We start from the raw sequence: 16,863 nt of genomic DNA, 5'->3' as shown, positions 1-16,863 counted from the left end.
CCTGTCCTCGTCCAACCCCACGGACCTGTGGCACCAGTACCAGCAGCTTCTGTCCAGGCCCAGGCTCATGGCCCTGCAGTTCCTATCCAGCTTCAGGCAGTTCCAGCTCCGCATCAGCCTGCACCTCAGCCAGCAGGCCCCGCCCAGGTCCAGCCTCATGGGCCTGCAGCTCCTACTGCTGTTGTCCATCCATCTGTCCGTGAAGATTAACTAGACTTGAGATAATCAAATCAGTGGCTTCCAAATAAACATTTAATGAAAAGTATCTTAAAGGAGCAATCTGTGATTTAGTAGAGCTGGGAATTTCCATGGACCTCACAATACAATACTTAGGTGCCGATACGATATGTATTGCGACAAAAATATAAATGCAACATGGAAAGTGTTGGTAACATGTTTCATGAGCTGAAACAAAAGAACCCCACACAACATAGAAGCTTATTTCTCAAATTTTGTGAACAAATTTGTTTACGTCCCTGTTAGTGAGCATTTCTTGTTTGACAAGATAATCCATCCATGTGACAGGTGTGGCTTATCAAGAAGCTGATTAAACAGCACGCTCATTACACAGGTGCACCTTGTGCTGGGGACAAAATGCTACTCTAAAATGTGCAGTTTTGACACACATTACAGATGTCAAGTTTTGTGGGTGCGTGCAATTGGCCTGCTGACCGCAGGAATGTCCACCAGAGCTGTTGCCAGAGAATTTTATGATTGTTTCTCGACCATAAGCGAACTCCTACGTCGTTTTAGAGAATTTGGCAGTACATCCAACCGGCCTCACAATCGCTGACGAAGTGTAACCACGCCAGCCCAGGGCCTCCACATCCGGTTTTATCGTCTATGACCAGCCACCTGGACAGCTGAGGAAACGGATGAGCATTTTTGTCTGTAATCAAGCCTTTTTGTGGGGAAAAACTCATTCTGATTGGCTGGGCATGGCTCCCCAGTGTGTGGGCCTTGCTCCCAAGTGGGTAGGCCTATGCCCACCCATGGCTGCGCCCCTGCCCAATAGTGAAATCCATAAATTAGAGCCTAAATAATTCATATCAATTGACTGATTTCCTAATATGATATCAGATATTTTATACACCAGGTTTGTGCTCAATAAAGAATTTGGGAATTGACTCCCATTCAACTCATAAGATTAAATTTCAATTGGCTACACCACAGGATGTAGAAACTGAATGAGTGACAGGAAGTATAATTTTTTTGTAATTTTATTTATTCAATATTTGAAACATACAATATACTTGCAGTAAAGCCCTGCAATAACTACAGTCCAACAGAATCCCATTCAGAGCCACACACAGAAGCATCCAGGGTCAATGCCCTGCTCAAGGGCATGTTGACCGATCTACCACCAGGCCAAAAAAATGTGGAAGTATAATTTAATTCAGTGCAATTCAAAGACATTTCACTCAGTCACAGAACATGAGAGTTTAATTGAATCTTACAGGTCACACTTCCAGATACCAAAGAAAATATAACTTTTCTCTGGAAACAATGTTCATATACTCTATTAACCTTTGTGCTTAGAATATACCATTATATTTCCTCCAACCATTTCATTTGTTTGTGCATTAAACTAATGCATTGTGGGAAATGTAGTATTTTCCCCATATTGAACATTTAAGTGATTAATGAAATATAATAGCTACAGGTTTTGTTTTCCTTGTTTTCATTCATTTTAAGAGTTTGTCCTGAAAATCAATTGTTTCATCAATATTTTATATGCATGTACTGTGGGGAGAACAAGTATTTGATACACTGCCGATTTTGCAGGTTTTCAGGATTTCTTCTTCTCCAGGTCTCTGACCAGGAAGCGGTCTGCTTCTCTCAGGACTTGGTAGAACACTTCCTGGGCTTCATCCCCTTTCCTTACCACCATGTCCAGCAGGGCTTGGTTCTGTAGGGTCTTGGTGGATTTACTGACCACCTCCTCCCTCTCCTCAGCATTCAGAACCTTGTGATCCTCCAGATGCAAGAGAATGGGCTGCAAGAGTCCCAGGCGAGTTTCTAGAGCAATCCTGTGTTTTGTAATGAAGTCTCGTCCTGGGAAAGTAGGGGGTTTGGCAGGAGTGGCTGCAGGGAGAGGGGCTGGGACAGAGAGGAGAAAAAGGGTCTATAACCTCGAGTGTATATATTACGAACGTTAAAAGTATGATCAATTTATATCAGAAAAATATATATATCAGAAAAATAGTATCATTCAGTTGTATTGCTCGTACAATATACACATGGTTAATAATCTCAGTCATTAATTATGCTACTCTTCCCAGCGGTAGGCCTATCTCTCCTTTGGAGTTAGGAGTTTACATTACACTGATTAGTGCTTTACAAAACGTGGAGTGTTTTATGTGAACTGTTACCTTGATATCTGTAGAAACCCTTCCATGGATATTCACAACTCACAAATAGACTGGACAGTAGGTCTAATGTGGACCAGGCTATATTCTTCTTCAATGTCAGTTCAGCTTTTTGAACTTTGGCAGGTAAGAATACCGCAAATGTTGTGGTGTAGTTTTCGTAGTCTTTATCATTATCAAACTTTTTGGTCTGGATCAAAAAATGGACAAACAAGACAGTGTCAGTTTATGGAATTATACAACATTTGGCGTTGAACAACATTAACTTCCTCCTGAAGTGTTTGATTCAATCAGTTCCAGCACTGACCCAGGCTCACCGACACCTGCAGGTCATTGGTTTTATTTAGGTGATACGTCGGAGGTGGAACTGCATTGGAGTTCAAATCACTGAGCGGCTGCTCTTGTCATTGTCACAAAACCACACCTGCATCAGCCTGATCAAGGTGTAGATTACAACACGTTCCACTGTTCCAATTTATAACAAGGCTGCATGTGATTACTACTAATGTCACTCAGTGCATCTAATGGTTTTACACCTCTGACATCGCCTAAATAAAAACAATGAAGCTGCAATGCAGTAGTCGGTTATCAGGTGTTAATGCAGATCTGATTGAATCAAGTCCTTTTTCCTGTTATTCAGTGGATGTTAAACTATTAACCATCACTACCTCAGGTATCACCTTATGATACCCATCAGTGGAGAGGCTGTAAATCTGATCAGGGGTCAGTTCACAGTCAGAGGTTGTTTCAATGAAGGTTTCTCTCATGCCGTTCCTCCTCGCCCTCTCCTCTTTCACCTAGAGTAGAGTAGTAGATTATCTTGTTGAGATCTAAATATCTTCACAATAACAATAACTAGGATTCAGAATTCATTTCAAATCACCGATAGGACAATAAGTAAAATGTCCGTTATGGCATTACAGTTGTCACCTTCATTAGGACAACGTTCCGAGGCAGCAACAACACATGCAGTACAGACTCCAGGTCAGGGTCATCTGATGGTTGGTAGAACAACAACACCTGGGCTTTGATAGGGAAGACAGGAGCATCCTTATCCTTGATGAGGCCATAAGCACAGAATCCACTGATGTTTATTATGACATGTGTGTCTGTTGTCTCATGAGGAGGGATAAACTCAATGTTGTCATCAGTCACATGAGCTACAGACAGGAAGTCACATCCACCACCTGGGAAAGAAAAAGAAAACAGCATTGTTGGTTAGAAAGTAACAATAGATAACACTACAATCACTGTTCTTATTAACTGTGTAGTTACCAGGGCAGATCTCACAGTGTGGGAAGTGTAGTTACCAGGGCAGATCTCACAGTGGGGGAGGTGTAGTTGACTGACAGACCCCTTAAGGCATGTAAACTTGAACAGGGGTCCTGCAGGTCTCTTGCCATTCTGGGCTAGAAGCCTCATGTCCCAGTGGACTGTCCTATAGAGCACCTCTCCCTCCATCCTAAACACCAGGCCTGTTATACTGCACTGGAACAGACCTGCCCTGGGGCACTCTAACCTGTAGTGTATGACAAATGTATGACATAAATTGCATTTCAAATAGGAAAAGCACATCTGAGTTTGCTTGTTGTAGGTGTGTGGGAATAATTCAATGATATCTTAAAAGCAAAATAAATACCTGCCAGTTTCACGTTGTTTAATTAGATCTTAAATAAGGGATTCTGGCAAGAGCAGTGTGTGGGTTCTTCTTTTATAATGACAAATGGCATGAACTGTTCTATATGACTTCAAATTCTTAAAGTGAAATAAGTTACATTTAAATGTATCTATTATCCTTTCATAAAATGAAAACTATAACTGTAAAAACAAGTAAGAGAAGACCAAGTTACCGGTATGTTCCATTGTCCTCCTGATCATTGTTCTCTGGAAACCACTAAAATGTAAAAACAATATACACTGAACAAATATCTGTTATTATAAACTGGGTGGTTTGAGCCCTGAATGCTGATTGGCTGACAGCCGTGGTATGACAACACATTTATGTTTACTGTTCTAATTACATTGGTAACCAGTTTATAATAGCAACAAGGCACCTCTGATGTCTGTGGTATATGGCCAATATACCACGGCTAAGGGCTGTATGCAGGCTGTTTACTCCGCATTGCATCGTGTCTAAGAACAGCCCTTAGCCATGGTATATTGGCCATATACCACACCCCTTCGGGCCTTATTCATTAAATATTCAACTGGTCGGTCGGTGTCGATCTGTCTGTCTGTCTTTACAGCGAAGGTCTTACCAGAGGAGGGTCAGTAGTACACTATAATAGTACACTATTCTACATTCTGTGATGTTTAACTTCTCCATGGCATTAGGTAAACCTTATAAACTCTGTGATGTTTAACTTCTACATGGCATTAGGTAATCCTTATAAACTCTGTGATGTTGAACTTCTCCATGGCATTAGGTCAGCCTTATAAACTCTGATGTTTAACTTCTACATGACATTAGGTAAACCTTATAAACTCTGTGATGTTTAACTTCTACATGGCATTAGGTAAACCTTATAAACTCTGATGTTTAACTTCTACATGGCATTAGGTAAACCTTATAAACTCTGTGATGTTTAACTTCTACATGACATTAGGTCAGCCTTATAAACTCTCTGATGTTTAACTTCTACATGACATTAGGTAAACCTTATAAACTCTGATGTTTAACTTCTACATGGCATTAGGTAAACCTTATAAACTCTGTGATGTTTAACTTCTACATGACATTAGGTCAGCCTTATAAACTCTCTGATGTTTAACTTCTACATGGCATTAGGTAAACCTTATAAACTCTGATGTTTAACTTCTACATGACATTAGGTAAACCTTATAAACTCTGATGTTTAACTTCTCCATGGCATTAGGTCAGCCTTATAAACTCTGTGATGTTTAACTTCTACATGGCATTAGGTAAACCTTATAAACTCTGATGTTTAACTTCTACATGGCATTAGGTAAGCCTTATAAACTCTGATGTTTAACTTCTACATGACATTAGGTCAGCCTTATAAACTCTGATGTTTAACTTCTACATGACATTAGGTAAACCTTATAAACTCTGATGTTTAACTTCTCCATGGCATTAAGCTGTCAGTACTCTGACTTGTTCCTCACTCCAATTGAACCCTTGCTAGATGAAAGCCAACTAGAAGAGGATTTCATTTGGTGACTCTCTTTCTGTTGGTCAATGTTCGTCAGCCTGTCTCCATGTCTTTTAGCAGGTATTGTTGTTGTGAACCCAAACATCCCCTCTCCTCCTCACCTCTCTCTTTTTCTTCTCTGACAGATCATCCCAGTTCATCTTCTTCAGGATCTCCGGTGTGATCTCCACAGCTTCCTCAGGGCCGGCGGTTTCTCATTGTGTGAAGGAAAGATGCACTCACACAATGTACCTATAAACAACTAATTGAACTTTTAAAGAACAGATTCATGTTGTTTTACCTGTGTGATCACTCTGTAACTTCTCAGTGAGATCATGCTCATTCATCCACCTCAGGATCCTCAGTGTGATCTTCACAGCTCTCTCAGGGCCGTAACTCTTCATCATCAGATCCACTGTGACCTGTCTGTCAGTGTTCCTCAGCTGGCTCTTTGGGATGGGAGGAAAGCCAAGCAGCTTGCCACTAGTCAGGTAGTTTTGAAATGTCTTCAGCTCGTTTATGTTCCGTTCCTCCAGAGAGTTCAGCAGCCAAGCTGGAACAGAGAGAGAGATGTTCTACATGTCAGATATATTTAATGCATTGTTTAGCCTCGCCTCCAGGCTTCTTTTTCTCATATCAGTATTGTATGTATTGTCAATAAGTTTGTCCCCTACAAACGTTACTGTTACTAACGGACTCTTCTGTTGATTGGTTTGAATATAGGCAGCTCAAGAAGAGCTGTACAGCCATGATTTGTAAGAACCAACGCTGGAGAAGAGCACCAGGTACGGGGAGTTGAACATTTAATAAGGAACAGACATCAAACAGGACAGAGACACCCTCAGAACCCGGTATGCAACGACAAAACAAACATTATTCCTGAAGCGGGGAACAGATCTTGGGAACAGACAGATATAGGGGAGGAAATGGCACAGGTGATTGAGTCCAGGTGAGTCCAATAATCGCTGATGCGCGTGATGGGGGGAGCAGGTGTGCGTAATGATGGTGGCAGGAGTGCGTAATGCTGGGGAGCCTGGTGCCTTCGAGGGCCAGAGAGGGGGAGCGGGAGCAGGCGTGACATGATTAGACAGTGCAATCTGTTTTTTTCTTGTAATATCTTACCTACGTCTACTTAGCCATTGTACTGTTGATTTTATATATTATATGTAATGAATGATTGCCTTCTGTTTAATCTCAATGAGATCACCTGGATACAATCAATAAATAAAAGAGGGGTCTGCTGAATGTTATTATGAAGTCAGTTGAATGTTCTTTATGGTTAGACCTACACTGAACTGTGATGGTGATGTATAGATTGATGTACATTCTGGTTATGTTACCTCCATTGTGATCTCTCTCTAACTTCTCTGCTAGGTCTACTCGATTCATCAACTTCAAGATCATTAGTGTGTTCCTCACAGCTCCCTCATGTTCGTATCTCTTCACCATCTGATCCACTGTGTCCTGTCTGTCAGTGTTCTCCAGCTGACTCTCTGGGATGAGAGGAAAGCCTAACATCCAGCCACTAGTCAGGTGAGACTGAAATGTCTTCAGCTGTTCTTCAGTGAGCTCCTCCAGAGTGGTCAGTAGCAGAACATCCAACATGGAGGTTCTCTAAAATAACAAAGGTGATATGATGTAAGAGAATAGAAATACTGATTTAAAGAACATGAACATAGCCACATACACAACGTGGTACAGGAATATATTCACAGCTTTTTTGGTGTGTTGCAGCCTGACCCCCACCACTCAGTGTACATGAGAGATTCATTAATTATCTAGGCTGTATGTGTGTACTGTATCATTTCATACTGTAGAACTGACTATGACAGTGAGTACAGGTGATGTAACATATGAGAGTAGAACTGACTATAACAGTGAGTACAGGTGTTTTAACATGTGAGGGTAGAACTGACTATGACAGTGAGTACAGGTGATGTAACATATGAGGGTAGAACTGTAGAACTGACTATGACAGTGAGTACAGGTGATGTAACATATGAGGGTAGAACTGTAGAACTGACTATGACAGTGAGTACAGGTGTTTAACATATGAGGGTAGAACTGTAGAACTGACTATAACAGTGAGTACAGGTGATGTAACATATGAGGGTAGAACTGACTATAACAGTGAGTACAGGTGTTTTAACATATGAGGGTAGAACTGTAGAACTGACTATGACAGTGAGTACAGGTGTTTTAACATATGAGGGTAGAACTGACTATGACAGTGAGTACAGGTGATGTAACATATGAGGGTAGAACTGACTATAACAGTGAGTACAGGTGTTTTAACATATGAGGGTAGAACTGTAGAACTGACTATGACAGTGAGTACAGGTGTTTTAACATATGAGGGTAGAACTGACTATGACAGTGAGTACATGTGATGTAACATATGAGGGTAGAACTGTAGAACTGACTATGACAGTGAGCACAGGTGTTTTAACATATGAGGGTAGAACTGACTATGACAGTGAGTACAGGTGATATAACATATGAGGGTAGAACTGTAGAACTGACTATGACAGTGAGTACAGGTGTTTTAACATATGAGGGTAGAACTGACTATGACAGTGAGAACAGGTGATGTAACATATGAGGGTAGAACTGTAGAACTGACTATGACAGTGAGTACAGGTGTTTTAACATATGAGGGTAGAACTGACTATGACAGTGAGTACATGTGATGTAACATATGAGGGTAGAACTGTAGAACTGACTATGACAGTGAGTACAGGTGATGTAACATATGAGGGTAGAACTGTAGAACTGACTATGACAGTGAGTACAGGTGTTTAACATATGAGGGTAGAACTGACTATGACAGTGAGTACAGGTGATGTAACATTTGAGGGTAGAACTGTAGAACTGACTATGACAGTGAGTACAGGTGTTTTAACATATGAGGGTAGAACTGACTATAACAGTGAGTACAGGTGTTTAACATATGAGGGTAGAAGTGATCCTACACTTCTCTAACCTTCCTCTTACCTGTGAGCTGAGCTGTCCTGAGCTACCAGATATTGATGACAACAACTGCTTAGACGAACCAGAGGGAAGGAAGGAAGAGAATCTGGAGAGAAAGGGTTGTATTGAGCCGTAGGACCTGGGTGGGGGAAAGCACTGGAATGAGGCAGTGGGAATACCTGAGAAAGTGGGGAAATAGAGGAGAAGACAGGAGGGGGGACAGAGAGTCAGTTAGGGTTCTTGTTTACAATCCTACTTCTCTGATCTCTAACTTCTCTGCCAGATTATTCTGGTTCATCTTCCAGATTAGGAAGCTCAGGAAGAGATATACAGTCATGATTAGAAAGTCTCATCTGTTTGTGAAATCTTCACTACTGTATTGGTGACTGTATGTATGGAATGTAATGAATGTTGGATTGTTGTTTAATCATAATGGGGTCACCTGGATACATCATGAATAAACATTATAAAAGAGGAGCTGCTGAATGTTATTATGAAGTCAGTTGAATGTTCTTTCTGGTTAGACCTACACTGAACTGTGATGGTGATGTATAGAATGATGTACATTGTTGTTATATTACCTCTAGTGTGATCTCTCTCTAACTTCACTGCTAGGTCTACTCGATTCATCAACCTCAGGATCATTAGTGTGTTCCTCACAGCTCTCTCAGGGCCATATCTCTTCACCATCTGATCCACTGTCTCCTGTCTGTCAGTGTTCTCCAGCTGACTCTCTGGGATGGGAGGAAAGCCAGGCAGCTGGTCACTAGTCAGGTGAGACTGAAATGTCTTCAGCTGTTCTTCAGTGAGCTCCTCCAGACTGGTCAGCAGCAGAGCTGGAACATCCAACATGAAGGGTCTCTAAAATAACAAAGATGATAAGATATAAGAGAATAGAAATACTGACTACTGATATAAAGAACATAGCCACACACACAACGTGGTACAGGAATATATTCACAGCTTTTTTGGTGTGTGTTGCAGCCTGACCCCCACCACTCAGTGTACATGAGAGATTCATTAATTATATAGGCTGTATGTACTGTATCATTTCATACTGTAGAACTGACTATGACAGTGAGTACAGGTGATGTAACATATGAGAGTAGAACTGACTATGACAGTGAGTACAGGTGATGTAACATATGAGGGTAGAACTGACTATAACAGTGAGTACAGGTGTTTTAACATTTGAGGGTAGAACTGTAGAACTGACTATGACAGTGAGTACAGGTGTTTTAACATATGAGGGTAGAACTGACTATGACAGTGAGTACATGTGATGTAACATATGAGGGTAGAACTGTAGAACTGACTATGACAGTGAGCACAGGTGTTTTAACATATGAGGGTAGAACTGACTATGACAGTGAGTACAGGTGATATAACATATGAGGGTAGAACTGTAGAACTGACTATGACAGTGAGTACAGGTGTTTTAACATATGAGGGTAGAACTGACTATGACAGTGAGAACAGGTGATGTAACATATGAGGGTAGAACTGTAGAACTGACTATGACAGTGAGTACAGGTGTTTTAACATATGAGGGTAGAACTGACTATGACAGTGAGTACATGTGATGTAACATATGAGGGTAGAACTGTAGAACTGACTATGACAGTGAGTACAGGTGATGTAACATATGAGGGTAGAACTGTAGAACTGACTATGACAGTGAGTACAGGTGTTTAACATATGAGGGTAGAACTGACTATGACAGTGAGTACAGGTGATGTAACATTTGAGGGTAGAACTGTAGAACTGACTATGACAGTGAGTACAGGTGTTTTAACATATGAGGGTAGAACTGACTATAACAGTGAGTACAGGTGTTTAACATATGAGGGTAGAAGTGATCCTACACTTCTCTAACCTTCCTCTTACCTGTGAGCTGAGCTGTCCTGAGCTACCAGATATTGATGACAACAACTGCTTAGACGAACCAGAGGGAAGGAAGGAAGAGAATCTGGAGAGAAAGGGTTGTATTGAGCCGTAGGACCTGGGTGGGGGAAAGCACTGGAATGAGGCAGTGGGAATACCTGAGAAAGTGGGGAAATAGAGGAGAAGACAGGAGGGGGGACAGAGAGTCAGTTAGGGTTCTTGTTTACAATCCTACTTCTCTGATCTCTAACTTCTCTGCCAGATTATTCTGGTTCATCTTCCAGATTAGGAAGCTCAGGAAGAGATATACAGTCATGATTAGAAAGTCTCATCTGTTTGTGAAATCTTCACTACTGTATTGGTGACTGTATGTATGGAATGTAATGAATGTTGGATTGTTGTTTAATCATAATGGGGTCACCTGGATACATCATGAATAAACATTATAAAAGAGGAGCTGCTGAATGTTATTATGAAGTCAGTTGAATGTTCTTTCTGGTTAGACCTACACTGAACTGTGATGGTGATGTATAGAATGATGTACATTGTTGTTATATTACCTCTAGTGTGATCTCTCTCTAACTTCACTGCTAGGTCTACTCGATTCATCAACCTCAGGATCATTAGTGTGTTCCTCACAGCTCTCTCAGGGCCATATCTCTTCACCATCTGATCCACTGTCTCCTGTCTGTCAGTGTTCTCCAGCTGACTCTCTGGGATGGGAGGAAAGCCAGGCAGCTGGTCACTAGTCAGGTGAGACTGAAATGTCTTCAGCTGTTCTTCAGTGAGCTCCTCCAGACTGGTCAGCAGCAGAGCTGGAACATCCAACATGAAGGGTCTCTAAAATAACAAAGATGATAAGATATAAGAGAATAGAAATACTGACTACTGATATAAAGAACATAGCCACACACACAACGTGGTACAGGAATATATTCACAGCTTTTTTGGTGTGTGTTGCAGCCTGACCCCCACCACTCAGTGTACATGAGAGATTCATTAATTATATAGGCTGTATGTACTGTATCATTTCATACTGTAGAACTGACTATGACAGTGAGTACAGGTGATGTAACATATGAGAGTAGAACTGACTATGACAGTGAGTACAGGTGATGTAACATATGAGGGTAGAACTGACTATGACAGTGAGTATAGGTGATGTAACATATGAGGGTAGAACTGTAGAACTGACTATGACAGTGAGTATAGGTGATGTAACATATGAGGGTAGAACTGTAGAACTGACTATGACAGTGAGTACAGGTGATGTAACATATGAGGGTAGAACTGTAGAACTGACTATGACAGTGAGTACAGGTGATGTAACATATGAGGGTAGAACTGTAGAACTGACTATGACAGTGAGTATAGGTGATGTAACATATGAGGGTAGAACTGTAGAACTGACTATGACAGTGAGTACAGGTGATGTAACATATGAGGGTAGAACTGTAGAACTGACTATGACAGTGAGTACAGGTGATGTAACATATGAGGGTAGAACTGTAGAACTGACTATGACAGTGAGTACAGGTGATGTAACATATGAGGGTAGAACTGACTATGACAGTGAGTACAGGTGTTTTAACATATGAGGGTAGAACTGTAGAACTGACTATGACAGTGAGTACAGGTGTTTTAACATATGAGGGTAGAACTGACTATGACAGTGAGTACAGGTGTTTTAACATATGACGGTAGAACTGTAGAACTGACTATAACAGTGAGTACAGGTGTTTAACATATGAGGGTAGAAGTGGTCCTACACTTCTCTAACCGTCCTCTTACCTGTGAGCTGAGCTGTCCTGAGCTACCAGCTGAAGTTAATGACAACTTCTGAGACAAGCCAAGGAGGGGGCGGGAGGAGGGAAAGGGGTGTATTGAGCCATAGAAGGGACTGGGTTGGGAAAAGGACTTGTATAAGGTAGTGGAAATACCTGAGAAAGAGGGAGAAACTGGGGAAATAGAGGGGAAGACAGGAGGGGGGATTGAGAGTCAGTTAGGGTCCTTGTCTACAATCCTACTTCTCTGATCTCTAACTTCTCTGCCAGATCATTCTGGTTCATCTTCCAGATTAGGAAGCTCAGGAAGAGATATACAGTCATGATTAGAAAGTCTCATCTGTTTGTGAAATCTTCACTACTGTATTGGTGACTGTATGTATGGAATGTAATGAATGTTGGATTGTTGTTTAATCATAATGGGGTCACCTGGATACATCATGAATAAACATTATAAAAGAGGGACCTGCTGAATGTTATTATGAAGTCAGTTGAATGTTCTTTCTGGTTAGACCTACACTGAACTGTGATGGTGATGTATAGATTGATGTACATTGTTGTTATATTACCTCTAGTGTAATCTCTCTGTAACTTCTCTGCCAGATCATTCAGATTCATCCTCCTTCTCAGGATCCTCAGTGTGATCCTCACAGCTCCCTCAGGGCCATATCTCTTCACCATCTGATCCACTGTGTCCTGTCTGTCAGAGTTCTTCAGCTGACTCTCTGGGATGGGAGGAAAGACTAACATCCAGCCCCTAGTCAGGTGAGACTGAAATGTCTTCAGCTGTTCTTCAGTGAGCTCCTTCAGAGTGGTCAGCAGCAGAACATGCAACATGAAGGGTCTCTAAAATAACAAAGATGATATGATATAAGGACGAGAACATAAAAACTGACTAGTGATATCAAATAAAGATCATTAATATATTAATATTTTTAGACTAGAATATTTATACAGGTCTCTCAATATCTCATATGATCATGAAATACATTACATTAGGAACTTTAACACAAACACACACACTGCAGTGTCTTCAGAGAATACTGTGATCTACTGTATGTGGTTTGCTCACATTGACTTTAGACATGGCCACTAGTCTTACCTTTCCCACATCCAGCACCTCCAGGTTCCCCTTCAGACTAGAGATCTCAGTCTCCAGACTACGACACGTCTCTCCAGACGGGGTCAACCTGGACACAGGAAACAGTCACTTCACTGTTCTGTTCCCCTACACCACCACCACATGCTGTGGTCACTACACTGTTCTGTTCCCCTACACCACCACCACATGCTGTGGTCACTACACTGTTCTGTTCCCCTACACCACCACCACATGCTGTGGTCACTACACTGTTCTGTTCCCCTACACCACCACATGCTGTGGTCACTACACTGTTCTGTTCCCCTACACCACCACCACATGCTGTGGTCACTACACTGTTCTGTTCCCCTACACCACCACCACATGCTGTGGTCACTACACTGTTCTGTTCCCCTACACCACCACCACATGCTGTGGTCACTACACTGTTCTGTTCCCTATACCACCACCACCACATGCTGTGGTCACTACACTGTTCTGTTCCCCTACACCACCACCACATGCTGTGGTCACTACACTGTTCTGTTCCCCTACACCACCACCACATGCTGTGGTCACTACACTGTTCTGTTCCCTACACCACCACATGCTGTGGTCACTACACTGTTCTGTTCCCCTACACCACCACCACATGCTGTGGTCACTACACTGTTCTGTTCCCTACACCACCACATGCTGTGGTCACTACACTGTTCTGTTCCCCTACACCACCACCACATGCTGTGGTCACTACACTGTTCTGTTCCCTACACCACCACCACATGCTGTGGTCACTACACTGTTCTGTTCCCCTACACCACCACTACATGCTGTGGTCACTACACTGTTCTGTTCCCTACACCACCACCACATGCTGTGGTCACTACACTGTTCTGTTCCCCTACACCACCACCACATGCTGTGGTCACTACACTGTTCTGTTCCCCTACACCACCACCACATGCTGTGGTCACTACACTGTTCTGTTCCCTACACCACCACCACATGCTGTGGTCACTACACTGTTCTGTTCCCCTACACCACCACCACATGCTGTGGTCACTACACTGTTCTGTTCCCTACACCACCACCACATGCTGTGGTCACTACACTGCTCTGTTCCCTACACCACCACATGCTGTGGTCACTACACTGTTCTGTTCCCTACACCACCACCACATGCTGTGGTCACTTCACTGTTCTGTTCCCCTACACCACCACCACATGCTGTGGTCACTACACTGTTCTGTTCCCTACACCACCACTACATGCTGTGGTCACTACACTGTTCTGTTCCCTACACCACCACTACATGCTGTGGTCACTACACTGTTCTGTTCCCCCTACACCACCACATGCTGTGGTCACCTCACTGTTCTGTTCCTCTACACCACCACCACATGCTGTGGTCACTACACTGTTCTGTTCCCCTACACCACCACCACATGCTGTGGTCACTACACTGTTCTGTTCCCCTACACCACCACATGCTGTGGTCACTACACTGTTCTGTTCTCCTACACCACCACATGCTGTGGTCACTACACTGTTCTGTTCCCTACACCACCACCACATGCTGTGGTCACTACACTGTTCTGTTCCCCTACACCACCACCACATGCTGTGGTCACCACACTGTTCTGTTCTCCTACACCACCACATGCTGTGGTCACTACACTGTTCTGTTCCCCTACACCACCATCACATGCTGTGGTCACTACACTGTTCTGTTCCCCTACACCACCACATGCTGTGGTCACTACACTGTTCTGTTCCCCTACACCACCACCACATGCTGTGGTCACTACACTGTCTGTTCCCCTACACCACCACCACATGCTGTGGTCACTACACTGTTCTGTTCCCTACACCACCACCACATGCTGTGGTCACTACACTGGTTCTGTTCCCCTACACCACCACCACATGCTGTGGTCACTACACTGTTCTGTTCCCCTACACCACCACCACATGCTGTGGTCACTACACTGTTCTGTTCCCCTACACCACCACCACATGCTGTGGTCACTACACTGTTCTGTTCCCCTACACCACCACACCTGCTGTGGTCACTACACTGTTCTGTTCCCCTACACCACCACCACATGCTGTGTCACTACACTGTTCTGTTCCTCTACACCACCACCACATGCTGTGGTCACTACACTGTTCTGTTCCCCTACACCACCACCACATGCTGTGGTCACTACACTGTTCTGTTCCCCTACACCACCACATGCTGTGGTCACTACACTGTTCTGTTCCCTACACCACCACAATGCTGTGGTCACTACACTGTTCTGTTCCCTACACCACCACCACATGCTGTGGTCACTACACTGTTCTGTTCCCCTACACCACCACCACATGCTGTGGTCACTACACTGTTCTGTTCCCCTACACCACCACACATGCTGTGGTCACTACACTGTTCTGTTCCCTACACCACCACCACATGCTGTGTCACTCACCTACACCACCACATGCTGTGGTCACTACACTGTTCTGTTCCCCTACACCACCACACATGCTGTGGTCACTACACTGTTCTGTTCCCCTACACCACCACCACATGCTGTGGTCACTACACTGTTCTGTTCCCCTACACCACCACCACATGCCTGTGGTCACTACACTGTTCTGTTCCCCTACACCACCACCACATGCTGTGGTCACTACACTGTTCTGTTCCCCTACACCACCACCACATGCTGTGGTCACTACACTGTTCTGTTCCCCTACACCACCACCACATGCTGTGGTCACTACACTGTTCTGTTCCCCTACACCACCACCACATGCTGTGTCACTACACTGTTCTGTTCCCCTACACCACCACCACATGCTGTGGTCACTACACTGTTTCTGTTCCCCTACACCACCACAATGCTGTGGTCACTACACTGTTCTGTTCCCCTACACCACCACCACATGCTGTGGTCACTACACTGTTCTGTTCCCTACACCACCACCACATGCTGTGGTCACTACACTGTTCTGTTCCCCTACACCACACCACATGCTGTGGTCACTACACTGTTCTGTTCCCCTACACCACCACATGCTGTGGTCACTACACTGTTCTGTTCCCCTACACCACCATCAATGCTGTGGTCACTACACTGCTGTGGTCACTACACTGTTCTGTTCCCCTACACCACCACCACATGCTGTGGTCACTAATGTTCTGTTCCCCTACACCACCACCACATGCTGTGGTCACTACACTGTTCTGTTCCCTACACCACCACATGCTGTGGTCACTACACTGTTCTGTTCCCCTACACCACCACCATGCTGTGGTCACTACACTGTTCTGTTCCCCTACAACCACCACCACCACATGCTGTGTCACTACACTGTTCTGTTCCCCTACACCACCAACCACATGCTGTGGTCACTACACTGTTCTGTTCCCCTACACCACCACATGCTGTGGTCACTACACTGTTCTGTTCCCCTACACCACCATCACATGCTGTGGTCACTACACTGTTCTGTTCCCCTACACCACCACCACATACTGTGGTCACTACACTGTTCTGTTCCCCTACACCACCACCACATGCTGTGGTCACTACACTGTTCTGTTCCCCTACACCACCACCACATGCTGTGGTCAC

At 43.6% G+C, this 16,863-nt stretch overlaps 1 protein-coding gene across 1 annotated transcript; it reads right to left on the bottom strand.

Moving 5' to 3' along the window:
- Positions 1-1,425: 1,425 nt before the first annotated feature.
- LOC120032971 lies at positions 1,426-13,427 on the bottom strand. The gene is made up of 16 exons (XM_038979246.1): positions 13,262-13,427; positions 12,729-13,005; positions 12,167-12,333; positions 10,936-11,215; positions 10,379-10,533; positions 9,073-9,352; positions 8,516-8,670; positions 6,862-7,135; positions 5,823-6,074; positions 5,644-5,735; positions 4,220-4,263; positions 3,680-3,888; positions 3,300-3,556; positions 3,038-3,166; positions 2,373-2,559; positions 1,426-2,100 (listed from the first exon to the last, which is right to left on the bottom strand). Exons 2-16 carry the CDS (start codon positions 12,994-12,996, stop codon positions 1,790-1,792), a joined length of 3,060 nt encoding a protein of 1,019 aa, XP_038835174.1. The 5' UTR covers positions 12,997-13,005; positions 13,262-13,427; the 3' UTR covers positions 1,426-1,789.
- Positions 13,428-16,863: the final 3,436 nt, after the last annotated feature.

Source organism: Salvelinus namaycush, chromosome 39, assembly GCF_016432855.1.
Source record: "Salvelinus namaycush isolate Seneca chromosome 39, SaNama_1.0, whole genome shotgun sequence".
NCBI classification, from domain to species: Eukaryota; Metazoa; Chordata; class Actinopteri; order Salmoniformes; family Salmonidae; genus Salvelinus; species Salvelinus namaycush.
The sequence above is the reverse complement of the archived record's forward strand: the minus strand, read 5'-3'. Positions and strand labels throughout refer to the sequence as shown.